Here is a 25,755-nt window from a genome sequence, read left to right as displayed (position 1 = left end):
GTTCAAAGGGATTTACATGAATTAGAAGGAAATACAACAACAAACCAAAGGAAAGAGCAAAGGAAGAAAAAAAACAAAACAAAAAGTATAAGATAAAGATAAAATATAAGATAAAGCTGAAAAAGGGCCAAATCTGATCACTGATCTTTTTTTTTGTACATCTAGAAGAGTAAAAGGGAGCTTGAACACTATTTGTTTTGTGTTTTATAAGATTAAAATTTCAATGGCCATTATTCGTTTGCTCACTAACAGAAGAGGAGTCGGAGGAGTCCTCCAGTGGGGAAGTGGAGATCGAACACGAGGGGTCTTCGGATCCCGAGGATCCCAGGGAGTTGCATCCTGGGGCGCTGCTCTATCGCTCCTCTCGTCTCCACAATTTGCCCCTGATGGCAGAGGCACTGGCGCACGGTGCTGATGTGCACGCTACCAACGAAGAAGAGGAGGGAAAAACGGCTCTCATACAGGCTGTGGCCGGGGTGAGAGGCTTTTTGGTCTGTCTGCAGGCTCAGTGTTAATAGAAACATACTTAAATATATTTTAGCAGACGCTGTGACTTAAATGGAAGACGGCGCAACATCTGTTGTGTTTGGTCCAGTAACGCCTCGCAGTTATCAAGCGGATGTGTTTTGTGATTTTTAGGTGTCAGTATCATCATTTCTCATTTGAAAGCGTATCCGGGATTAAACAGGGTTCCTACGTAGTTTTGAAAAGTTTGTAAATGGAATTTACTTTTATAGTTTTTTTGTTTGTTTTTTTTAATTCTGTATAAATATGGAAAACTGAAAATTAAGTCAAGAGAAAGATTTGGCTTTCAATGCTTCATTCCATTTCCTATCATATAAAAATATATACATTTCTAAAACAATAAAAGAAAACATTGTGGTTTTTACATCCGCTTTTATCTGATAGCAACCTTTGTCTTAGATTTTATTACATCACAAAATGAGTTTCAGTTTTAATTCCGGTATAACTGTGACTCATTTGCATCTTTCTTACGGTTCCAGATGACTGGAAATTAAGCTATAAAAATTTAAACAACTGGTTTACTTGCCAGAACACGAATAGTTGAAATTTAATTGTTTTTATTATCATATTTATTACATATCCCAAGCTGAATTTAAACATGTTTTGACAAATTTCACTTGTATCAGTGTGTGTTTATTAATATTGTTACAAAGAACATGACTTCCCCTCCATTTTTTGGTCTCAAATACTGTTTAAAGCCAGGCTGTGTGTATGTTGGCTAATAAGTGATTAGCTTCCACAAAGTGAATGGCATCTCTGTCTGACTGTCTTCCAGGGCTCTTTAATCGCTTGTGAGTTCTTGCTCCAGAACGGAGCCGATGTGAACCAGAGAGACATGAGAGGCAGGGGCCCGCTTCACCACGCTACCTACATGGGCCACACTGGGTAAGAGGCTTTCAGAGGAATGACTACCTATGCGTCACACACCAGTGCGTGTAATAAGAAGATTGGGATTTAAAGGAAATGTCCGATGGCTTTCAGGAAAGACTCAAGTTTCCAAAAACTAGTGGGTGGCTCATGACGTGGTGTTTGTTGTTGCTCATGAAAATTTTTTCTCCAGATTACATTTGCGTCAGGAGATTCAAAACTTTCCTGTTTGGTCCGTCTTCGGTGTGGCAATACTGTCTATAATATCAACAGGCTCAAAGTCAGCATGTAGCGCTTGAACCGTGAATCATAAGTCTGTCAGTTGGCTTAGTCATTGTCTCTCATGACCTTGCATCATTTTGGGGAATAGCTATGAAGTGTTTGTAAACATTTAAAAGAAGGAGGGTGGATAAAACACGCCGATTTCAGTGACAAATCGGTCGCCAAGCTTCTTCCGTTGTTCCTTTTTCCATGTGTTTGGGAATGATGGGCTTCTTGTCCCTTTCTGCCTCTGTTGTACAGTCAGGTGTGTTTGTTTCTCAAGAGAGGAGCATCACAGACGGAAGTGGACGAGCAGGGCAACGACCCCCTCAGCATCGCTGTCCAGGCTGCCAACGCAGACATCGTCACGCTGTGAGGAATTACAATCATCAAGTGCTTTATTAGTAATCACCTGCTGCTACTGCCTTAATTATTCATGGGGGTTTTCCCCACCAAACCTGTTCTGTAGCTAAACTGGTGCTAGAACTTTGAGTTTCCATACCAAGACACAGACTCACTGAAAAGCGGAAGATCTCTCGGCACCAAAGTCATAACTTAGTAGTAGTAGAAAGAAATGCTTTCCTTGCAATATACTTCTCTGCCAAAATTCAAAATATAGGACTCTTTTATTGAAAAACTGGTTTAACTTGTTCTTTTATTGGAGCTGCCTTGAGCACCAGTGAGTGAGTTTTTACCACAAAAGATTCATTTAACACTGTGACTGAATTTGCAATAAATTGAGCGTCTTTACTGATCAGTTTTAATAGGCTTCTAGAATCCTCTAATTAAAAACCCTACAACACAATCACATTAGTAATGGGTTGTTAAATATGTTTAAAATCATAAGAACTGATTTTTTTTTTATCTTAGTAGCAATTAGCTTTTACTAGTTTTTTTCCCCCCACAACTGATTCCTTAAGTCTGTCAGAAACTTTCAATTGATTTGATATTATATTTAACCTTAAACTGCTGTATGAGATATTACCACATCTATAATCATCAGTATGTTATATTTTTAGCAGCAGCAGGAATAATTGTTGCTTTTCTATTTTAGATTAAACCAGTTTGATCATTTATTATACTTTTTGCTTTACGTTTCTGGATCTGTGGTATTTCTCCTATAGGCCGCACCATTAAAATTAAATTTCCACTTAAGCCTTCCTGCGTGATACAACGCATATCATCATCGCCAATCATTTCCTCCCTTTGTGTGTCTATTTGCACTTGCTCTTAATCTGTTTTTAACCCATTTTTTTCACCCCTTCATCTCTTTCTGCCTCTCTACACCTCCTCCCTCCCTCCTCCAGGTTGCGACTGGCGCGGATGAACGAGGAGATGCGCGAGGCGGAGGCTCCGCTGGGTCAACCAGGTCAATATCCAAGCAGCAGCCCCACTGAGCAGCAGTATAGGAAGTGCATCCAGGAATTCATCTGCCTCAACATAGACGAGAGCTAGTGGTCCCTTCCTTACCCGGGAGCATAAACTCTGTTTTTTTTTTTTTTTCATCCAGACTGAGAGGCGATTGGGTTGAAGTTGCCCCTAGACATTGATCTCGAGTCAACTGTAGATCTAGATCTTACAGGCAACTTCTTGCCGACGGGGGGTGACTGAGTGGGCGGGACCCCTGATGGAGCTGTCTAACTCTACTGACTATATAGACGCCACCTCCATTTTCCTGCTTGTTACTTCTTGGCGCCACTCATGCTTGTTGCTGACCACACTACATACACTTAAGCTAACTTCTGCTTTTTGGCGTGGTACTAACAGGGTTAATCTTCTGAGTTCACCGAACGCTGCGCGCTTTGAGTTGATTTCTGGCGCTTACGTCTGGGGGGGATCTAGCTGCGTTAATCTTCCACATTCTCTATCTATACAGAGCATCTGCGTGACATCCCATTCAGCCCATCTCTTCTTTAACAGAGATGTAACTATAATCGTATTTAGAGGACTAGAAACTGTGTACTGTGGCATGAGGTTACAAATGGTATCTGTTCAACTACTAAAAAAAAAAAAATTAATAAATGACAACTGAGAAGCTACATTGGAGGTACCAGGGTAGTTTACTGTGACAGAAAAAAAAAAAGATACTGAAGGGCTTGTGGAGAAGAAGAAGAGTCCTTGGTCTGCTGTGTAAGATACGACATATGACGAGTGAGTGAACAGGAGAGCAAGAGTTAAATGTGTTTTTTTTTATATTATTGAAAGAAACTGTGCACTTTTCCCATAATAAAGTATTTTTTTTGTTTGTTTGTTTTACATTGTTCATGTCTAGATTATGTCTATGCGAGTGCTTTTTTTTTTATAGATATATATTATGCTTATTATTTATCATACCAGAGAACTAGTGCAATTCATCCTGGAATGCAGTTCCTGTCTGCATATATATAATGATTGTCATTTTAATCCCAAAGTTCGGAATTTTTGGGAGAAGATAGGGAATAGCCTTAATTTGCAGTTAATAAACTTTTTGGTATCTGGAGACATGATGCTTTTTGCTAAATTGCACAAGCTTTTGAATTGAAATTTTGTTTAACTGAGTAAACTGTGGAACTGCAGCCATTAATTTACTGACTTGTAAAAAGTACATGAGCCAACAAACCAGAGCAGGAAGCTTACAGTGCACTTGTGCAGCAAGTACTTGTACTCCTCGACCTCTTTCTTACGTTGTGACGTTACAACAACGAACATCAAACTGCTTGATTGGGATACTATGTGATGGACCAAAACATCGTGCATGTTTGGAAAGGGAAGGAAAATGTTGCATCAAGTGTTTTTATTATTATTATTGTTATTATCATTATTATTTTTGTTAAAAAGAAAAATATTAAAGATGTGGCATGCAGTTGTATTCAGCTCTAACTCAATGCTTTGCAAAACTAACTTTCGCTGCAGTTGCATCTTCGGTTTTTATGTTTTTACCAACTTTCCAAAACAGCTCAAACTCAGTCTGTGAACATCAGTTTTCAAGTCTTGCTGTAGATTCCTCAATCAGATATGACCTTTGACATGGCCATTCCAACTCATGAATATACACTTTCCAAACCTCCACATTGTAGCTCCGGCTACATGTTTAAGGTTTGTTCTGCTGGAAGATGAAGGTCCTCCAATTTAAACTCTTTACGGCCTGTAACATTTTTTCCTTCCAAGTTCGCCCTGTATTTAGCTCCTTCTATCTTCCCATTGACTGACTAGCTTCCATGTCCCTGCTGGAAAAAAAAGTATCCCCACAGCATGATGCTGCCATCACCATGCAGTAGAACTGGTGCATTCAGGGTGGTTTTTAGTGTTTGGCGCCGTGTGTGTAGGGCTCTATTTTGCACCATCTTCCACAATTTTACTGATTCTCCCATATGTAGTAAGGTGTGAAGGGAAGCTGAAGTTAGGACTTCATTTGGCTCAGCTATGGATTCCTTCGTGCCACTTTTCTAGAAGAGTCAAGATTTGTAGAATGAACAAGTCACATGTCAGATTCTGCAACCAGAGCCGTGGAGCTCTTTCAAAGAACAGCTTAGTATTTAGACTGAGAATAAAGTACTTACTGGCATATTTACAGCACAAATTGGATGACTTCTGAAGAAAATAGTTTTTTTTTTTTTTATTTCATTCAGTGGGGCTGAATACAAATGTACCCCACTCTTTGATTTTTATTTGCAAGAAAAAAGTTGAAATCGTTCTTTTCCATCCAATTCCCAGAAACACATGCCGCCTTGCGTTGGTTTGTCTCAAACAATGAAAGGTTTTAACAGGTATAAATACTGTTGCAGAGCACTGCATCTTCACTTCCATTTCCATTCCACCTTCTTCTGTTTAATGCCATGTATTGAAGACGAGTGACTCGAGAGACTGTATATGAAAAGACCTCCAACTTCCTGTAAATACTCATGTATGTTAACCTATGTGAGGAGATAACAGAGCACCTTGTGTGGTCAAAGGCTTCCCTTCCTGGTCAGTACTTATGATATTCTATGTATACTTTTTGCCAGAATTACTATTTGGGGGAGTTCGGCATCGTTTGCATTCTAACGCATGATGAACAAATTTTCTTTCGATAATCTGATGACTTTGTGCGGTGCAGTCCTGTGGAACGAGCATGCACCACCATGAGAGCCCGCTGGTCTCCGGTGTCCTTTCTGCACATCTGTGCCATTCCACCATCCCCACAGCTTCGAGGCTGTGGCCTCTGTGTCTCTGTATCACGGTGGTTTCCTTCTCTATTTTCTACAGCTGTGCTTTTATTTTCCTCTGCCAAAGACTTTTATAAAGGGAACGTGTAGATACAGAGTAGTCCTGCCTTGCTCTGTGAAGCAGCAGAGAGGTAGAAAACACTGTCGGTGTCCTCCGAGCGAGGTTCCAGAGAAGTCCTGATAGATGCAATAGTTGAGTGTACTTCGAGTAGAGCCAGACTTAATGGGCGGCGTGAGCCTACTGTGACCGCTGCCGCCTTCAAGGAAGTATTAAATGTTTTGTGTCCATTTGTGTGTATTGACTTAAGAGTGGTTCAAGGTACCGTCGAAAGGAAATGTACTGTAAATAGTTTGGGTGTGTATTTTATCTTGATGCCAGCCGGCTGCCTCTCAGCATTCTAACACAGAATCTGATTAACTGATGATGTTTTATGTTTGTCTTTGTATTATGTATAAAAAAAAAAGACACATGTCAGATGGAAATCACTTCTAAAGTACTTGGAGGCATTCTTCTGGTTCTTTACATTTGAATATTTTAGGAATACTTCTTGTCTTTAGAAGCATTAAAGGGGGGAAAAAACAAAAAACAATGCAAATAAACCTGAAATCCCTGACAAACTAATCCATGCTTCCTGCTTCTTGCTCCCATTGTTGTTTCGCAACATCCTCCCAGCATGACACTTTCATAAATATTGTGGCTGGAATTGTAGTTTATATCTTAGTACTATTTTTCAGCGATTAAAGGTGTTGGGAGAATGTTGTTTTTTTTCTTCTTTTTTTTTTCAATCAGATCTTGCCTGTGTGTGTTGTTGTTTTTTTATTACGGTAAATTATTTATATCACTTGACTTATTCAAAGAAATAAAATTCCCACTAAACTGTGTAAACTCACCCCACAATTGCTGCCGGGAAAAGTTGCTTTCAAGTTTAACATGTACAAATGAACCTTAAAAAAAGACTATAAAGTATTTTTATTTGAAAAAAAAAAAGTTGAACCTGAAAAACGAAAGATGAATGTCAAGTTTTAATCCGAACTCTAAAAACACAACAAACTGATTTAAAATAGAAAGAAATGTAGCTCAAGTTTACTCCAGTTTAAATAAGATTTTCTTTGTTGGTTTTGCTTGGTGGATTTTATGTTTGTTTGAAGCTGAAAGAAACTTTAGCATCACTTCCTACTTTTTAATTTATTGTTTGTTTTTCACATTTTAAGACCAAATCTGAACATTCAGATTCAAATCTAAAATGTTTTCATTTTCCTTTAATTATCTACTACTTTTAGACTTTATTTAGCTCCATTCTGAAAGATATCTCATAAATGACTCATTTTTCATTTTACCAAAAATATAACACATGTCCATGTGTGGAAATAACCCATGACTCATTGCTTCTGTTGCCACAGGGGTTTTCACAGGCAGCAGGAAAGATAAACACAAGGATGTTCGGGATAGAGTGAGTGAAGCAATCTGGACCGTCTGAGGGCGAGTGGGATCTTTCTTTCTGATCTGGTGATTTGGGGGGTGATTGTTCAGATGCCTTGGTTTGCAGATCCTTTACCTGAACATTTCTTCATGGAGAGTCTTTGGAGTGCTTTGCAAATCCGTTCATGTTCTGCAGACATTTTCACATTTTGTCAGATGACATTCACGAATATTGGGTAGGTTCTTTTAGATGGGCATAGGCTTCTTTTGCAGCATTTAAACAGTTGTAATCCCACAATTGCTATGTTTTTAGCTAAATTAATCTTCTGACCAACTCTGATCAACTTCCCATTACCTGGCAAAGAATTGGAACCTCACAGCATGATGCTGCTACTACCATGTTTCATGGATGAAATATGGGCTCATCTGGGCTTTCTTTCTTCTTATATTACTTTCACAAAAAGTACTCTTTTTACTTATTTTCGAAGCGGATTGATTGCACAATTATTTACGGTAAGCATCCCCTCCTCAGAGTCATTCCCACTTTTGGATTTTTTTTTTCTATGTAAAAAAACATCAAGCAAAAAACATGTAAGTAAAAAGCATGGCCTTTTACTTACATTTTACAAACATATAGCTTTTTAATAAAAAAAATAAGTTTGTTGTTGAAATGTGACAAGATGTGAAAAAAGCTGGATGAATTTTTGCATTGCACTTTATAAGGCTATTAAGTGCACCCTCTCCGAGAGTCTCAGAGAGAAAGCTCTATCATTAACAAGATAAAGTAGATCAGAATGTTGCAGCGTTAAATTGAAATGTTATGTCGTTCCCCCATAAAATGTGAAATATTCTGCCTACTGTGAAATCACTTCTGATTTTAGGTTTAACCCAGTCAGAATGGCACAAACATTTAGGTCACTGGTAAGTAAGAAAGAGCAGGATGAGAACTTCTCATGGGAAATTAATTGAGCTGCTGATAAAAGAAGAATGGGTGTCACTAACTACTCGTTTCTCTGTAGCTCTACATTTGCTGAAACATGAAGCTTATATGTGTGAAGGAAGGCAAACTTCACTTCGTTACGCTCTGTGGGTTTTTTCTCTTTAGGTGGTTGCAAATATTTTCGGGGATTTCCTCCTGAATTCTGAAGAGAGGTTTATCTATTACTTGCTGGGTTTATGGCCTTTGAAACATATGTGGAGAAGGTTAAAAAAAAATGTGTTTAGGTCTCCATGGTGTCGCATTGATTTCAATATTCCCTTTACAGGTGACATCTCCAGTGCTGATGTCTTTCGCGAGTTTTCTGTCCTCGCGTCTCTCCAGCCCGAGAAGCTGAGGAGAAGAAGCATGCAGTTCAGCCTTTGTCAGAAGCTGTAGTGACCGACAGACCATCGCTTCGATGCCCATTCTTTAGTCAATGTGTGTTAAAATAGAAGCAGTTGAACTGACTGTTTCATATTACTTACATTGTTTGACTCTTGTTTTTTCTAGTAAGGTAGCTCATAATACATGGCTAAATATTTAAAGGACTCAGGAGGCAATAAATTTAGCTTCTGCACAGTACTCTGCACTCTCAGTATTTGGAATTGCATCTCTAATCTTTGGCATCTCACTTTCTATGTTAATTTATTTATTTTTCTCTGTTTGGCAAATGAATTCGCACACTGATGAAATGGGTGTGGATGTTTTTCTTTTGTTGCCAGCAATGAGTCAAGCTTGTTCTCAAACGTGATGAGAAATGACTGTTGTCTCGTATAATTTAAAGAAAAACAATGGTGAATGAAGCCATGAGGTTTCAGCTTTGCATATTTTTCTCGATGAGATTGATTCTGGGTGTTGGCCATGCCAAAATCTCAAGGTCATCCCAATGAATTGGAATAATATTAAAAAGTTTATTTAATTCAAAAAGGTGAAATGATGATGATGATGATGGCTTACAGATAATGAAAACCCAAAATTCAGTTTCTCCGTTGATTAAAATAAAATCATAAAATGAACAAAAAGCTGTTTAATTGTGAGTCTACTGAAAAGTTTGTCTATGTCAGAGTTTAGCTGTAAGCTCTGATCATCAAAATGATATGAAATAAACATAAATATAAATCAGTATGCAGTAGATTTTTTGTTATAACCTGAATTTAACCATTAATCATCTTTTTTTGTTGATGTCTAAAAATAAAAGAAAGCTTAAAGAACATTGGAAATGGTTTTGCTGGAATATTCATACTCTATGATGAGTATGCATCTCAGGGTAGAAATGAAATAAAAGAAGCAAATTTCAAGGTTTGTGTGAATATTTTGTTCATTCTGTTTTAAGTTTAAATTTGGTAAATGAACCTTCATAAAAGTGTTGTCTACAAGGCATGTCAGCTGTTTGATGAGGTAAACAATGCTGAAATCAGACAAGTTGCAGTTTTAAATGGTAATTCCCTAAAATAAATAGGAGTTTATATTTGCCAACCACATTTTGTACGCCTTTAAAAAGGTTTAAATGGCGAATTATTCCACATCAGCTGGTGACACTAAAGAACCTCTCAACGAGAAGAAAGAAACCGGAAGTGCAACTGTTCTTGGTGGTGACGTTAGCTAAAGCTACGTTGGTGTCATCGTCTTCTCGGTGTGGAGGCTTGACAACAAAAACAACAGTCTTAATTTCGTGCCCAGCCACGAACAAATATTCTCATTGGAGTCTCTGAAGAGGTATGTCGACATTAGACACCCACTGGTAGGGGAAAAAATGAGAGACGTTGTGGCAGCTCGTCTGTATGGGAGCTGTTAATGACAGCTGATAGCTAAAGCTAGGTAGCAACGGCCTTCGTTAGCCGTTAGCGTTACGGTACTGGAAACAGCTTTTTAACGGCTGTACTTGCTAGCTGGAGGCTGGTGCCGGGAGAAGTTCACCAGCTATAACAGACAGTACATACTGTGATTTCACGAGTTGTCAACCAATTTTGGTATATTTCTGTGGTTTGTAAATGAAATGTTTGTTTACAGTTCGTGATTAAACAGCTGCTCCACATTGATCTGGCTAACTTATCGATCTGTCAGTGTCTCAATATTAACTTAGCACGTCAACTAGCGGATTAGCACTAGCTAAGTAAGTTGAGTTAAGACGGTCCTGTTCATCAGGTAATGTTCTCGTCATACTTTACACACTGTTGCAGACCACGTATAACTCATTAGTTTGCTGTTTGGCCACTATAGTAGGTCAATGGGTAGAAGGGCACATTTCTCATTTTCACTTAAACGGCTAATACGTGAGCGGTTGGAAAGTACATTTCGAATGTAGTCATGTGATGGAATAGCAATACTTAGTTTCATATTTGCTTTGTGGGAATGGAAGACTGTTATGAAATTGCATAATATGTTATAGTCGCTCTGATGGTTATCATTGATGATATTGTCCAGCTATCTGAAATCTGTTATCTTCCAGTTCTATTTTTTTATTTCAAGATCTCAACAACTAGGTTAATGGAAAACAAAGGTCACAATGCCTTACAAACAGAACTGCACAATATTTCAATTTTGCTTGCAGTGTCGATTTTTGCAATAAAACAATTATTGCCTCCATGCTAATGATATTCATAATTTTTAGTCATTTGGGTGGACTTTCACTTCGTGTTATCCCCATATTTATTATATAATTTAAATTCAACATCTGTTTTCAATATTCAGCAGTAAAATTGCAATGACTGTTTTCAATATTTTGTGGCCCTAAAATGTTGAAATGAAATAGTTTTTTTTCAGATATCTAGAGAGTACAAGTGCATTTGTTCTGAAATTAATTTTAATTGTTACATAAGAATTAAAATTGCATACACAATTCACTTTTTGATGCTGTCCTTGAGCTAGTAATGGAGCAGTTACTGCCACCTTTGCTCTCAGCGAAGTACAATTTTACATTTGGCCAGCTTTGACCTGGGTACTTGTGGGAGAAAAAAATAAATTACCTAGCACTGTTAATGTGAAAATCACAGTTTATTAATATCCTGTGCAGAATGTGAGCATTTACATAATCATTCTTTATCAGGTCAGAGGAAAGCTCTGTCAGAAGGCAGCACACCTCAAACTGGTGTTATTACTGAAAGTCTTTTATCTCATCAAGCCTTCCACTCTTTGACTTTGTCTTTGCCAAGTTAATATATTCATACTAATATGCATCACCAAATGATATACTTTAATTATAAGAATTATCTCTGCTCTGTTAAAGTGGCATGTATTCATATCTGCAGGGTGTAATGGTAACTTTAAGAAGTAGTGAAGGTCTACGCCTCTGCCATTCACATGACTGAACTCAGTTCAACTGCTGAAGGATGTCGCATGTCGTTTTAACTGGGATGTTGTGGTTTGTTTTTGCTGTAGTAATGTTTTCCACTCAGATGGGACAAACTACAGTGAACTGCTCTCCTTTCAGATTAAACAACTTGATTACCTGTCTCAGTGTGTCGTGTTATACAATATATAATCTCTGTGCTGGACTCGGATCCATCTGTCCATGCAGCTATTTCAGGAACGTAGTTCGGACAAGTTTTCACTCAATAAATGATCTAGAAGAAATTTGTAAGCTTTTTTTGTTGTTGTTTGTTTGTTTGTTTTGAGGTGTGTTTAAAATAAACAAGGACTTTTTTTCTGCTTATTTCTGTTTTTATTATGACGCTAACGTTGGTTTTATCTGATCTCTGTGATTTGACATTGTTATTAATCTTTTGGCTTTATTCTTATAAGGTAAATAAAAATAAGCTATCAAAAGTTTTGTTACACCAAAAAGTGTTTGAATGTTGTTATTAAGCTAATTTGTATATTAGTGAGAGTAAGATATACATTTTTCATTCTGAATTTTTATTTTATTTAATTTTTTTCTGATCTCAGATGAACAACACCGGGAATAAGAGAGCTCCAACGACAGCCACACAGCGACTTAAGCAGGATTACCTCAGGATAAAGAAAGACCCAGTGCCTTACATCTGTGCAGAACCTCTCCCCTCCAACATCTTAGAATGGTGAGATTTCCATCCACAGTGCTGACCAGCACCGGGCTGAAAGAGCAGACGGCCGCAAAAGATGTTTTTATTTTTTTAAGCATATTTCTTCAGAAGATGCTGGGGAATGAATGTGTTTATAAACAGATATTTGCAGATGGTACAATTTACTTGAGATCAGCACTTCTGTCCAGTCAGCTGGTTGTCATTATTAGCACAACTAATATAAGCCTGTTTAAAGTCCCTGATGAAATGGATTCTTTGCTGTGGTCTGGCAGCGTGGGTCATGTTGTCACTGCAACAGGTTTGTTTCCTTGACTTTATTATCACTGTTGTGACGATTAAGACAGAAATAAATGTTGCTCTGAAACTAGATCTGCTGTTGGCGGGGAAAAACAGCCTGAAATGCACTCACTGGTCAAATAGTGCATGTTTGTAAATTAGAAATAACTATTCTGTTTTTTTCCTCGGCAGTAATTCCTGTTGTTATAAGTACATATATGGCTCCTTTTTGAAATTTCAGACTTTGTCCACGTTGACTTTAATATTCTTCAGAACTCAATTGAAATACACCTATAAACGTAATTTAACAAGCTTTTGGCATATTTATAAACTGAGGTGTAAAACTGTACTACTCAGGTGTACAGTTTTTCTAGGGTGAGGTCAGGAGGAGATGGCTTGGAGATAGTCAACAGTTTAATTATTAATCAAGGTTGTGTTCGTTAAAATGTTTACACAGCTACCAGATGTTATAAAGTCATCACAGAAGCAAGGTTATGACTGGTTCCGGCTCGTGAATCGGTAGAGCTATGTTTCCTACCAGGTATATAAGTTACCACTCAGCTAGAAGTTATAATTGGCATATTTGAGAGAACGCACACGCTTGTTTTCAACCTCAGTGTCAGGAACCGATTGTGCTTTTATGGGATGTGTGCTTCATGTTTAACTCGCACAAAACTACTAGAGTTTTTTTAAATGCAAATTTGTAGGAAATGTTTACTGCACATTTTGAGTCTAGATCACTGGTCAGCAACCTTTACACACCAGCCATTTTTGTGCTTTTTTCCAGCTTTCAGTTTGAGAGTGTAGTACTCCCAAACTTGGATAACTTTTAGAAAAAAAAAAGATTTTCTCAAGATTTAGTAGTAGCCACTGTTAAAATGTGAAATTAAAGAATGATAGTTCAATTGATTTTTTTTTTTTTTTTTTTTTTAATGGTTTTCAAAAAAAATAAAACTACCAAAGCTTTTACCTTGATGGGGAAAGATGCATTTACTAGTATTTTTGTTAGTTTTTAAATTACTTAGTACAAATGTACAAACTTATATCAATTTTGGTAAAAGTAGTCATGGGCATAAGGAGCCTCGCTCTGAATTGGACCATCCACTTGTGAACGCCTCATCTAGATCGAGTCTGTATTTTACACACGGCCACTTGACTGATTCTCCCAAAACTTCAACCACATGTAGCAACTGGTGTTCCGGCTGTAATTCCGGACATTGGCAGAAAACTAAACACATGCTGTAATTGTCCTCAGGGAAGATGCACACATTCCTGTTGGCGTCTTTATTGAGGTATTTTATTTGTTTTCTGTTACGGGGAGCGGTTTCTGAAAATAGGGAGATTCCAGCGTTGGTATCAATATTTGGTTTTGTTCTCTCTCATGCTTTTGTTAATGGATTATTAGTGACAAATAGGATGTGACAACATGTTAATCCTACTTAATATGTGTCACTGTTATTTGCACCTTTCTGGTTCCCTGTTAGAAAATAGGTCAAACAACAAGCAGCAGGTCAGTGATTCAGAGAAAATATTTCCCAACAAAACCTCACTCATCAGGTTGTTGTATTGTCATAGTCACGTTTCATATATTGTCTAGTTGGTACTATTGGGAGTTGTACAGTTAAACTTAGGTCAGTGGTTCACCAGCAGCAATTTAGGGTTTTAAATAAAAATGTAAGTAGGAGTAAGAAATGGAAAAATGTTAATGTTCTGTTTCTATGTTTCTCATATTAAAATGGCTTTGTCCCATTAACCTTGTTGTAGTTTTTGGAGAAATGTAAATATTATTTATTGTCTCACACACCCATTTTTTTTTTTTTTTACATTTTTTTTAATTGACATGTAATTTGCAGTATTTGTCAAATCTAGTTCTTGGAAGTGATGAAAGAAATTAAAGTGTCGTGTCTTAAAACCCAAAATCAGCTTAGAAAAAGACACGAGTTCACCTGTGACAGCCCTGACTTTTGTCCTGGTACGTGAATTGTTGCTTCAAAGAAACCAACAACTGAGTACTTTTCTTTTTTTAACCATGTAGCGTGACAGTGGTATGTCAACAGCCTGTTTTCCACGGAATAGCACAGTGTTGTCCAAACTGAAGCGGTCCAGTTGGCAAATATCAGGAAGTAGCTTCTGTTGATATTTTACAGTCTTTTCCTTGCAGTAAAGTTTTCACATATGTCCTCAGAGTTTGAACAGTGAATTTCTCTGTTCATCTTCGCTGACCTTTCCTTGCTCGTACAGCGTCGGCTTTACAGTTCAGTTGAAATTAAATCCTATAATCATTTTAAAAGTTTTCTGGATGATTTTTTTTTTTTTTTTTTTTTTTACAAATATTTTTAAACTATATAAAGCCTGAATAAGCTCTTTGCTGTGTTACAGAATCGAAACCCAATTGAATTTTCTTTACTAGAAATAAAGGTGCGAACAGATCAGTCAGTTTAACTGAGAGAATTGCGTTACTGAAATTGAACTTTGAAGAAATATTTATCGTATATGACAGTCTCAGCATTTCAATTAAGGAAGAGAAACTTGTAAATAGAGCCATACGGAGGGATATAGTTCAAGCAGTTATTTCTTCAATTAGATTATTATGCCTTATGATACTGGAAAAACAAAATAAATTTTATCAGAAGATTAGTATTTTTGTTTGAGAGGTTGTGTTGGTATTCTGGCTCTTAACTTTGAATAAGTAGGACAGAGGGCAGAATTTATCTCAGAGGGATAAAGACTTTTAATCAATACTTCTAAATGAAGGACCAAAATTTAGATTTTTTTTTTTTTTTTTTTTTTTTAAGGAAACACTGTTCTTTTTCCAGCTCATAAACCTGAAGCTTACAGAAATCTGGAATAGTCGGATTAACCAAAGTCTTTTATTTCCCCTCAGGCACTATGTAGTCAGAGGTCCTGAGAAAACTCCATATGAAGGTAATGTATCTGTAATGAGGAAAATATTCACATGATGTTTGCTCACCTCAACCTGACTCATGCTTTTGTTGTTTCTACAGCACCTATTGTGTAATGTTATCTTGTCTTTTGTAGGAGGATATTATCACGGAAAACTCGTATTTCCTCGTGAATTTCCTTTTAAGCCTCCAAGTATTTATATGATAACGCCAAATGGAAGGTTCAAGTGCAACACAAGGTAAAAAAAAAAAAAAAGAAAAAAAAAGATGATTGAAACCAGTCTGGATATAGCTGTTGGAGATCTTTTTGCTAAATGTTTATGTTTTTGCACAGGTTATGTTTGTCCATCACAGACTTCCATCCTGATACGTGGAACCCAGCGTGGTCTGTCAGCACAATTCTGACGGGTTTGCTCAGTTTCATGGTGGAAAAGGGACCAACACTCGGCAGCATTGAGACGTCCGACTACACGGTGGGCAGAACTATCTGGAATGACAATAATACTGTAGATCGACGTCGTTGAACCGGATATCTGACCTCTTGTGTTGCCTTTTTTTTTTTTTTCTAGAAAAGACAGCTCTCTCTCCAAAGCCTGGCTTTTAACCTCAAAGACAAAGTGTTCTGCGAGCTATTTCCTGATGTGGTAGAAGTAAGCATGAGGAGATTTCTTACAGATTTGCTCTTTCTCCTTTTTGTTTAAAAAAAAATAAAATAATATTAATAATCTTACGTCTTCTGTCCAACGATTTCTCCTTTTCTCCTCTAGGAGATTAAGCAGAAACAGAAGGTCCAAGAAGAGTTAAGCGCCCGCACACAGCCTCTCCCCTTACCAGATGTGGTGCCTGATGGAGACCCTCAGCAAGCTCATTACGGCCTCCCGGTCCTCAACGGAGGGCCGGTCCCCATGGGGGACGCCAACCCCGCCCCTGGCCTGCAGCAGGGAAATCGCAACCATGGACTCTTAGGAGGAGCTTTAGCCAACCTGTTCGTGATTGTAGGCTTCGCTGCGTTCGCTTATACAGTCAAATATGTTCTGAGGAGCATAGCTCAGGAGTGATAGGAGGCGCCTGCTCTTCTCCAAATGACTCCAAACTTTACACAGTCGATGCGTGGAGGAGAGACGCTCAGTCCTGAGTTCTAATCGCTCCACAGCACCATCTGCCACCATGGACCTCACCAGAAACAAACTTAAAACCCCTTCCCACCTCCCACCCCACCCAGAACGGCTGGACTGAGAGCAGGAACTGGGAAGCGGACGGGGTTGGAGCAGTTTTCATTAAAACGGTTGCAATCCACTTTGTGCTTCAGTGGTTTAATAATAGAGTTCCTGGGAACAATCTCGGCTCATGGGTTGTGACAAAAAAAAAAAATATTTTAGCAATTCCCACCATCTTTAAAATAAGAAGTGATTTTGTCCTAAATAATATGGTCTGTTTGGGGGCGAAGAAAAAAAAAAAGATGATTCACCTGAATCATCAAAGTATCGTCTTTAATCGGTTGAAGCATCCGTGCTTCCATGTTCCACAGAAAAGGAGCTGCCTCTGCCTGACATGCATTTCCTGCTCAGGCGCCCCACAAGGCATAATTTAATGCTTGAAGTTGGCTCTAAGTTTATAGGTTTGCTTTGAGCAGGTTTCGTTTTGCTTCCCATACATGAAACGATGAGTTTCACGTCATCACACCTCACAAGCCAGCTCGTCTTTCTGTGGGGCGTGTACAAAAGGAAGCTGTTTCCAACGAACCTGGCCTATTTTTAACAGGCGACGTAATCCTGGAGCCTCACACGGGTTTGGATTATCACATCACTGTCAGTTTGCTTTTTTTTTTTTTTTTTTTGCTAAAACTATTTTCTCACCAAAATTATATGCTAAAAATCCAAGAGGAATGCTATTATTGATGCATGGATGGCCAACAAGTTCTGTTGTAATTGATTACATCGAAAGACATGCCGAGTATCCAAACTATGGAGATAAATCTGCACATAAACCGGTTTTTCCTGGAGCCGTCAGTGCTTTTACATCAAATTGGCTTTGTCAGGTCGCTCCTTCATTGTTCAGAACTGAGAACAATGAAGGATTTAACAAGAAAACAGCGCTTTAATAAATGTGCATCTCTCCGTAAACAGCACGGATTGGGTTTGATGTGCTGATATGTCATCAAATGCCAGTAAGAGTTTCCCAGTCAACCCATGAGCCACGAGTGTAAGGTACACATTGGAGACTTTATTTCTTTTTTTCTTTTTTCTTTTTTAAATCGGTTTAGCTGACCAGTATAGCGCCAGTCTATCCAGGTCCAAATAAGGAACCAGCGTTTTTATTTCTGTTAATCAAAATTTTCTTTGATTATATACATATTTCTCCTCCTTCCCCCCCCTTTTGTTGTCCTATTTATAGAAACTGCCAGCTCATTGTATTTTGCGAAGCACGCAGTACAAACACGGGCAAAGACCCTGGCTCTCATTATTTGCTGATGATTAACTCCTGAATTTAGAATAAATGGTTCTACTGCGTATCTGATGCTTCAGCGGGAAAAAAAAAAAGATTCTCTTTTTCTCTGCACCTTCACAAACAAAGAGCGGGGAGACTGATGATGGGAGTGCATTTGTGTAGTGATACAGCAAATGGCCAAATTTCCATGCTTCAGTTAACCTTGTGTGACCTTGTATGTTTTCATAGTAAATGCAAATAAATACCCTGCTCGTCGGGGGCGTTTAATAAACCTCCCTTTGAATCTGCTTTTGTCACCAACTATATCTGTCAATGTTTAGCAAATAGTTGCAGGTTGGAAAACAAGTGCAGGTCTTCGCTTTCTTTTTCTACAAATAAAAATATTTGATAAGCCCATAAAAGCGTGTCACAAAAGCTTCTTTTGTTACGTGAAGCTCTGCCAACTTCCTGTTCCGCAGAAGGAAGGCAGCTCTTGTCTGAAAACTATGCCTTGCAAAAATGTTAATACTTTTTCACCTGTATTGACTTGAGAGGTGAATCTACAAGATTTAACACGAGAAAAGTGAAGCACTACATTAATTTATCCGGGTGAAAATAAAGTTGGAATAAAATTGTTAGCTTAAGGCTCACCAGAGGGGAATGGTGAGAAGCTTTGGATCGGAGATCATTGTGTTAGAATGGCTCAGTAAAAACGCAGTGCTTAATTCAATTGAGAAAATGCACCAAGAATTGAAAATATCCTGTAAAGAACTATGGGCAAAGTTTTGCTTCTCAATGTGGAGTGGAAGGAAGCGGAAGGTGGTTCGACATGAGAGAGACGACTAAACCCCACGCCTGCTTTTCGATGGAAAAACGTGAACCTCTTGCTTTTACGTTGTGAGTCCAAAACAGAATCTCAGAGACGTGACAGCTTGATGCTTCACGTATCTCCGTTTTGATCGTCGGGTTAAATGCTGTTGTTTTTCTGAACCGAAGCACACAAATTTACAGCCAGCGCAAGATGAATGCATATAACCAAGAGTTTGAAACTGAACTGCTTTCTGACTTATTTTTCTCAAAACTAATCAGTTACTGTAATAAAGCTTTTTTCCCCTGTCCCCCTTGTTTATACACATTTTAAGGTGTAACCCCTCAGGGTATAAAAACGTATTATGCACCTCAGTTATTCCTGGCAGGGCTCCATCCTGTGGCTGTCAGTACCTGACTTTATCTGATTAAGTAAACTCTGACTCATTTTTTTTCCAGGTTATGTGGAAATAATTGTGTTAAATTTATCTTTCCTTAAAAATCTACAATTACCCGAAAATGACAAAATGGAAAAATGTTTTTGAGGGTTTTTATTTATTTATTTTTGCAGAAGTCCACCAATTATATATGACAAAGCAAACAGAGGAAAGCCATTCTTTAAATCGGGGGTATGTAACTTTTACAAAAAAAAAAGAAAAGAAAAGTTTTTACATATTTGTTAACGCTGACCATGATGTGACAGTGTAGATAACCTGTGAAAAAATATGAAGCTTCTCCATTTCTTCCCAAAGCTACCGGTGTCAGCGCTGTCACTCAGCTTGTGTACACGCTGCTAAGTGAGCAGTCGATACGTGGAAGACAAGCAAACAAACAAACAAATAAACAAAAAAAGTAATAAAATCTTGTATTTTTGCAAAACACACCCAAATAATAAAAATGATTAAGTTCTGTTTTGTGGTTTAAAAGTATTATGTTAATTGAATGTATTAATTTAGTACATCCGGTTAGATGATATTTAACGTTATACGTGCTTAACTTCTGTTTGTAATAAGATGTTACACCATGCTAACTAGCCGTAGCATTCATGGCGGCCTCCATTGCGGTGAAGCAGCTAAAGTGTAGCAGAGATCAAGGGGGGAGGCTGCAAGCATGATTGACACCGCTGAGACCCTCCTCCTGGCACTGATTGGTTGTTTTTGACCGATCTGCGTATTTCTGTAGCTATTCAATTTTTTGAATAACAAATTACTTCATTGTCCACAACCATCATTATCGCTTATCAAGTTGGCTTCAAAACGTAGTTGAAACTTATTTTAAATTAAATTGAAGCCCGAAAATCTGGAGATTTTTGAATGAATAAATAGAGAATGCACTCTTTTGTACAGCAACAGTTTTACAGAGTTCACAAGAAGGTAACTGAGGAGCATGCATGATTTATTGCATGAAAAGTCTGAGGGAATAAAATGATTCCATGGAAGCGCTCAGGTTTTACACTGCGGACGACAACGCTTGAGTTCACGCACAATAGAAGGAGATCGTCACAAATCAAGTCATTGCAATGTATTTGAAAAGAGATATTTTATGGTTAAAAAACTACATAATTTTTAAGTTAAAGAACTATTTGTTTTGACAAAATGTTCAGGATTTACTCCTTTTGACTTGCTTTTTTGACCTTACCGTACTTTACGATCTTTCTGTTTTTCTTGTTGTAATCTTTGTGTCAATGTGGTTCCATTTTTCGGTCACTGAGACAATAGTTTCTATTCTATTCTATTCTATTCTATTCTATTCTATTCTATTCTATTCTATTCTATTCTATTCTATTCTATTCTGTTTGGATTCTGAAACGCAGCAGTCTCATGCTCCAACTAGAATTAATTGCTGTTGCTCAACTACTCAATTTCAGCTACGCAGCGATTCTCAAATGCTCAAAATGACTCAGACTGTCAGTGGAAACCTGTCATGTGAAATGGAGAATATTCTGGATGTCAACGAACAGGAAGTCCTCGTGGATTTTCATAATGATGACGCCTCTAACCCGGACCTGAAAGATGAAAACTCGAACCATGTAGTCACCATACAAACCTTCACGTCATGCCGGACTGGATCGTTTTTTAAATCATAAGGTTAAAAAAAAAACAAAAAAAACAACAAAACAAAACAACAACAACAAAAAAAACAAACAAAAAAAAACAAGTGAATGTTTGCCTGACTGAACATGTTCTTTGCAGATTTTTCTCAAAAATTGTCAAAAACTTTCTTACTTGTACTAAACAGCTGCCTCAGCCTTAATTGATGTCAGATTGTAGTCCATTATCTATACAGCAATAAATAAAAAGTCACATTTACCGTCATAAATATTGCAAATATTTCCAAACATTTTCATTTTTATTGCAAAAAATAAATAAATAAATAAATAAAAATAAAATAAAAAGTTTCACGAAAGCCTGGAAGGATTGAAAAGATGTTCAATACTATTATTTAATTTGAAGAATTTATTGATATTTTAATAGTTGGTGAGCAGGTTTTATCAATACATTCTGGCACAACCGGCCCTTTAAGAGCTTTTATGATCTTGGTTTGACACCGCTGGCCTAAATACAAACAGTGCTGCGAACAAATATTCTTATGGATTTCATATCAGACTAATTTAACCACGTTAAATACAAAGTTTATTGCTTTCTGATGACGATTTCATTAACTGAAGCGGAAGAGCTGTCATTCAAACCGGCATGTGGTTGTGTGGCCAACCAGGAGAGCAAATATATCTGCACGCTTGTCCAGCTGACAGAGCTGTTTTAATGAATGGAAACACTGTTTAAAAACTGAGTTTTGCATTCACTCGCTTTACCTTTGACTAATACAGCAATTTATTTCACTTTGATCTTTCACCAAGATCACCTCGTGTGATCATCTACTGAATGCAAATAAATACCCTGCCGTGCAGGTGTTTCATAAAAAATCTCATAGAATATGCTTAGAAAAGACACACGATGTCTGCTAGTACATCATCTATTAATAAAGATTCCCGCCTTCTTTTCTCTAAAGAAGAAGAAAGAAGAAGAAGAAGTAAAAAAAAAAAGACTGAATCTATATTGAGCCTCAAAGGTTTTCATTTTTACTCTGAAGCCTCTTGTAAACAAAAATTTCCATAGAAAGCATGTTTGCTTCTGGGCAGGTGGCGCTTCTGTGGAAAGGTAAGTCATGCGACCGCCTCTTCAGGTGAGTGGGAGGAGAGTTTCGTTTAAGAAGCAGCCAGTCAGTCAGACAGTCAGACAGTCAGTCATTATCCTTGAACACAACTCTCAGCAGAGGAACCCGAACAAGTGAGTACTTTACGGTCTCTTCCATAGCGATTATGTCAACAGTGTCTCAGTTCTAAACATTCACTTTTCATGTGAAGTCTAAAAGTTTTTTTCTCTCTCTCTCTCTCTCTCTCTCTCTCTCTATTTTCTTAGCAGGAGGCCTTTTTGTCTTCCTATCTCTTGAAATCACCATGACCTGCGACGAACTGGAATGCATCATTTGCTGCAACGAGTACTCCCGCACCAGGAGGGTCCCCAGAGTGCTCCACTGCCACCACACCTTCTGCGCCCCTTGCCTGGAGAAGATGTCCAACCTGCAGGGAGCCATCTACACCGTCTCCTGCCCTCTGTGCCGCTGGGTCACCTGCGTCCAGGCCCGCCTGTCTCTCTCGGGGGGTCTGTGGATCGACACTGAGAAATGGGACCAGATCATCGAGCACAAGAACCTGGAAAGGCAACAGCCCCAACTCGTCCAGCCGCCGCCTCTGTAAGTTTCAGTTCTCTCTCAAAAACAACAGATACCTGGTAGTAGATGGGTCGTAGTTTCCGCACAGCTCGTGTCTAAAGACAAACGTCTTTCTTTTCTTTTCTTTGTAGATCTTGCCGCAGACGGCCTGGTGTTTTTTCCGGACTCCAGCGGCTGCTCAGCTGTGTGCCGCTGCACCAGCAGAGCTGCTGAAGCACGGAGAGAGAAAAGAGCGTCGCTTCTGAGGAACCGAGACTTTTGGAGCGCTTAATGTGAAGTTTGGACGTGTTTCAGCAGAGACTGGATCTAGAAGTACTGTTTGCTTTTTGTCGAGCTTTTTTTTTTTTTTTTTTTTTTTTTTTTAATATTTTTTTTTTTTTATCTTTTTAGATGTGAATGTGAGCGAAAGCGAAGACATAAAGTTTTTTTTTTGTCAAAGTAAAAAAGGAAAATGTTTTAGGTTATTAAAAAAAAGAAATCAAAGGAAGACCTCAAGCATTATATCTACAGATCATGCAAAAAATAGTTGATTGAGTTTTCCTATAAGAATAAATAATTTATTGTAAATAATATTATAATTATTTATATATGCAGTGTGATTTTGTTTTTATAATTATTTCTGATTTGTTCCTGAGTATGTGTATGTAGTATCAGGCATCCTGAGTTTTTTTTAAAATTATTATTATTATGCATGTTTATGTCAGTTTTAAAACATATCTGTGAATTTTTATTTGTTTTGTTTTGTTTGTTTGTTTGTTTTTGCAACATGTACTGCAACTGTGAATTAAGTGTCTGGAAAATGACAAACAATGTTCTAATATCAAGTTATTTGAAGCATTTGAATAAAAATATTTTTCAAAAGAGCTTTTGAGCAAATGTCATGTTTCGTAGCAGTGCATACCTTTACAGTAACTATGTTGAAGACATCAAAATGCTCATTTTAATTTTAAAACTCTGATTATTTTTGTTAAAGTGCAAACTTATCCATCCATCCATTGTTCAACACAATTATACCTTGAGGTACCTCAAGACTTCATTGTTTTCTTTCAAAATCTTCTTGTATACTTTGTAAGGCTTGGCGGTATTTATATATTTTTAACAAAATATAGATAAGTAGATGGGTGAACTCTTACACGAAGTTACAGATTCAGTCTGCACATACCTAATTCAGTCCTTAAACATCACTTGAAGAAGAGACGTCCTGTTGCAGACGACTGAAGAGGAAACCCATAAAACCCCTTGAAATTAGAAAAGAAGTTGTTTTGCTTCATTCATTTTTGTGCTTTATGTTTTGACATGATTATTTGTGTTGCGGTTCCTCAGATCACTTTTATTGTACTTTCATGCAGCAGTAATTTGTGCACAACTGCAGTTTTTTTTTTTTTTTTTTTGTTTTGGCACAGACACACACTGCTGCAGACGTAAAACAAGAAAAGGCAGGAACAACCACTGAATTTGCATGAACCAAAAACAATAGACTTACTTGGAAGGAAATCAAGGATGAGTAACGAGGAACTGCATAACATCGAACCAGATGACAGGGATTCTTTGGCTGCTGAAGATAAACGCCACACAAATGTCTGGATTGATCAACACACAGAAGAGGAAGCTTAAATCCAGAATGGCTGCACGCATGACAGCTGTTCAGTCAGTAACGTTCAGTCGTCGCATGTTTTGTTCGGTTTCATGAACATGTTCAAATATTCAGGTGAGGTCCAGGTTACCGTGTGGGCCCCTGGCTCATCCGTACATCTGCCATCCATGTAATTCACAGAGCAAGAAGAAACAAGCTCACGCACACCATAGTAAGATGTTTTCGGTTTAATGTTGGGGCTGAGATCTTCTGTGCAGAAGTCTGGGAGAGTGCAGAAACGGATCTGCTCTGCATGTGGGGAACAACCGGCGAAAGGAAAAGGAAGGAATCCTGGCTGATGTCAGGAAAAGTCCAAGTCAATACGACTAACTCACAGGCGTCCTGAATCAGAGGGGTTTTTGTTCTACAGGTCCATATGGGCCGTTTCTTAGGGCGGCATTAGAAATGGAGGGTCCAGATTAAAATACTATACACACACGACTTATCTGTCAGCTGCGCCTTCAAAAAGTTATCAAATGTTTTTACGCGTGCACAAGCCAATGAGCAGTCGGCGCCCCCTGCTTGCTGCTGAGAACAGGGAGACTGTTTAACATGTTTTGAATAGGCCATTATTCAGCGGTTTTCCCGTCCCCAGAATCGAGACGGTTTCCAGCTTTTTGAATGGTTTTAGAGGCGTCACTCTGGAAGAATTAGACTCAATACCACACTCTGAATTACAAGTAAATACAGAGAATGTTGTGATCGCTCACACCACACCCACATCTCCTGCAGTTGAAAAAGAATCTGGAACTTTCTAAAGTACTTTTAGAGATTAAGGATGCTTTATAGGCAACCTTTGAAATATGAATTTTTGCTTAATATCTCATTTTTGCCATCAGCCTTGAAGGTGACACCACGAGAAATGTCACATGTCACTATTTGGGAAAACTATAGTTTCTCGTTCAGCTACAGCAGCGACAGAGAAACAAAAAGTGGATTGAACTGAAGTTTTATGTCAGCGTTTTATAACAGCGTAAAATATGTGGCTTCTCCACTTGATTACTGTCAAAGCAACTTCAAGCTAAATGATAAAAAGAAAAATTGGCTAAAATCCAAATGCAGATTCAGGTAGAATCCAAGCATCCACAAACATCAAGACAGGCTTTACGGTCGCAGGTGCGCAAACAGAAACCGGTTTTCTGTGTAGAGAGGATTCATCTGAGGATTAACATTTTTTCTGAACCATCAAAATTCCTAAAAAAAAAAAAAAAAAAAAAAAAAGATAATCAAACCAAATCTGGAGCCAGTTCTAAAACTAGAACTCTGTGAAAGAAATGGTCGCATTTTAGAAAGTGAACTAGATGCATTAGAATGAAATATTTTAAGCCATTATTTTTTGTCTAGATGATTCTGAACCTTGATTTAAGAGCATAAAAACTCAGCTACTTTGAACTGAACACTTTGGGTTTTTTTTCTCCTAAACTGAGAAAAGTCGCTCGTCTCCTTCATGTGGGATTTATCTAAGTGGGTTCTTGATGTGCCTCGGTCCACTGCTTGTGAAGCTCCACAAATGTTTTAAAATTTTTCTCGACAATCCTCTCAAGATTATCTCTGTTGCACTTTTACCTTCCACTCAACCTTCTGTGAATATGCTTTCGCAGTATAATTTTCAGAGTGAATTTTGTTTCTTTTGTCATCTGTATGCCATAATCATAAAAACTTAATATTTCATTAGGATGAAATAGATATTTCATCCTAATGAACCGAGTTTTCACTTTCTAAAACAAGTGATCCCTGCAA

At 37.9% G+C, this 25,755-nt stretch overlaps 3 protein-coding genes across 4 annotated transcripts in view; all 3 read left to right on the top strand.

Annotated features, from left to right (window-relative positions):
- LOC106909718 (arf-GAP with coiled-coil, ANK repeat and PH domain-containing protein 3-like) overlaps window positions 1-9,534 on the top strand; it is a 57,274-nt gene extending 47,740 nt beyond the window's left edge. Inside the window, exons 21-26 of the mRNA XM_088005507.1 lie at window positions 253-476; window positions 1,301-1,410; window positions 1,915-2,025; window positions 2,961-3,022; window positions 7,239-7,288; window positions 8,523-9,534. Of these exons, the coding sequence (XP_087861633.1) occupies window positions 253-476; window positions 1,301-1,410; window positions 1,915-2,025; window positions 2,961-3,022; window positions 7,239-7,288; window positions 8,523-8,591 (626 nt within the window). The 3' untranslated portion in view covers window positions 8,592-9,534. The remainder of the gene's footprint in view (window positions 1-252; window positions 477-1,300; window positions 1,411-1,914; window positions 2,026-2,960; window positions 3,023-7,238; window positions 7,289-8,522) is intronic.
- A 250-nt stretch (window positions 9,535-9,784) lies between these two features.
- ube2j2 (ubiquitin-conjugating enzyme E2, J2 (UBC6 homolog, yeast)) lies at window positions 9,785-18,265 on the top strand. Its single transcript, XM_014976156.2, has 7 exons — window positions 9,785-9,952; window positions 12,122-12,252; window positions 15,398-15,438; window positions 15,553-15,655; window positions 15,751-15,889; window positions 15,986-16,066; window positions 16,184-18,265. Exons 2-7 carry the CDS (start codon window positions 12,122-12,124, stop codon window positions 16,472-16,474), a joined length of 786 nt encoding a protein of 261 aa, XP_014831642.1. The 5' UTR covers window positions 9,785-9,952; the 3' UTR covers window positions 16,475-18,265.
- A 3,566-nt stretch (window positions 18,266-21,831) lies between these two features.
- Window positions 21,832-23,245, top strand: LOC106909715 (E3 ubiquitin-protein ligase RNF186-like). 2 transcript variants are annotated; one of them, XM_088005506.1, is made up of 3 exons: window positions 21,832-21,937; window positions 22,070-22,403; window positions 22,514-23,245. In XM_088005506.1, the coding sequence occupies exons 2-3, from the start codon at window positions 22,108-22,110 to the stop codon at window positions 22,593-22,595; spliced, it is 378 nt and encodes a 125-aa protein (XP_087861632.1). In that variant the 5' UTR covers window positions 21,832-21,937; window positions 22,070-22,107; the 3' UTR covers window positions 22,596-23,245. The 2 variants fall into 2 exon arrangements, with proteins under 2 accessions (XP_087861632.1, XP_014831638.1); XM_014976152.2 differs by having other exon boundaries at window positions 21,888-21,937; window positions 22,073-22,403.
- The last annotated feature ends 2,510 nt before the right edge of the window (window positions 23,246-25,755 follow it).

This window comes from Poecilia mexicana, unplaced genomic scaffold (genome assembly GCF_051168715.1).
Source record: "Poecilia mexicana isolate PSO_F unplaced genomic scaffold, ASM5116871v1 scaffold_5, whole genome shotgun sequence".
Taxonomy (NCBI): Eukaryota; Metazoa; Chordata; class Actinopteri; order Cyprinodontiformes; family Poeciliidae; genus Poecilia; species Poecilia mexicana.
The sequence above is the reverse complement of the archived record's forward strand: the minus strand, read 5'-3'. Positions and strand labels throughout refer to the sequence as shown.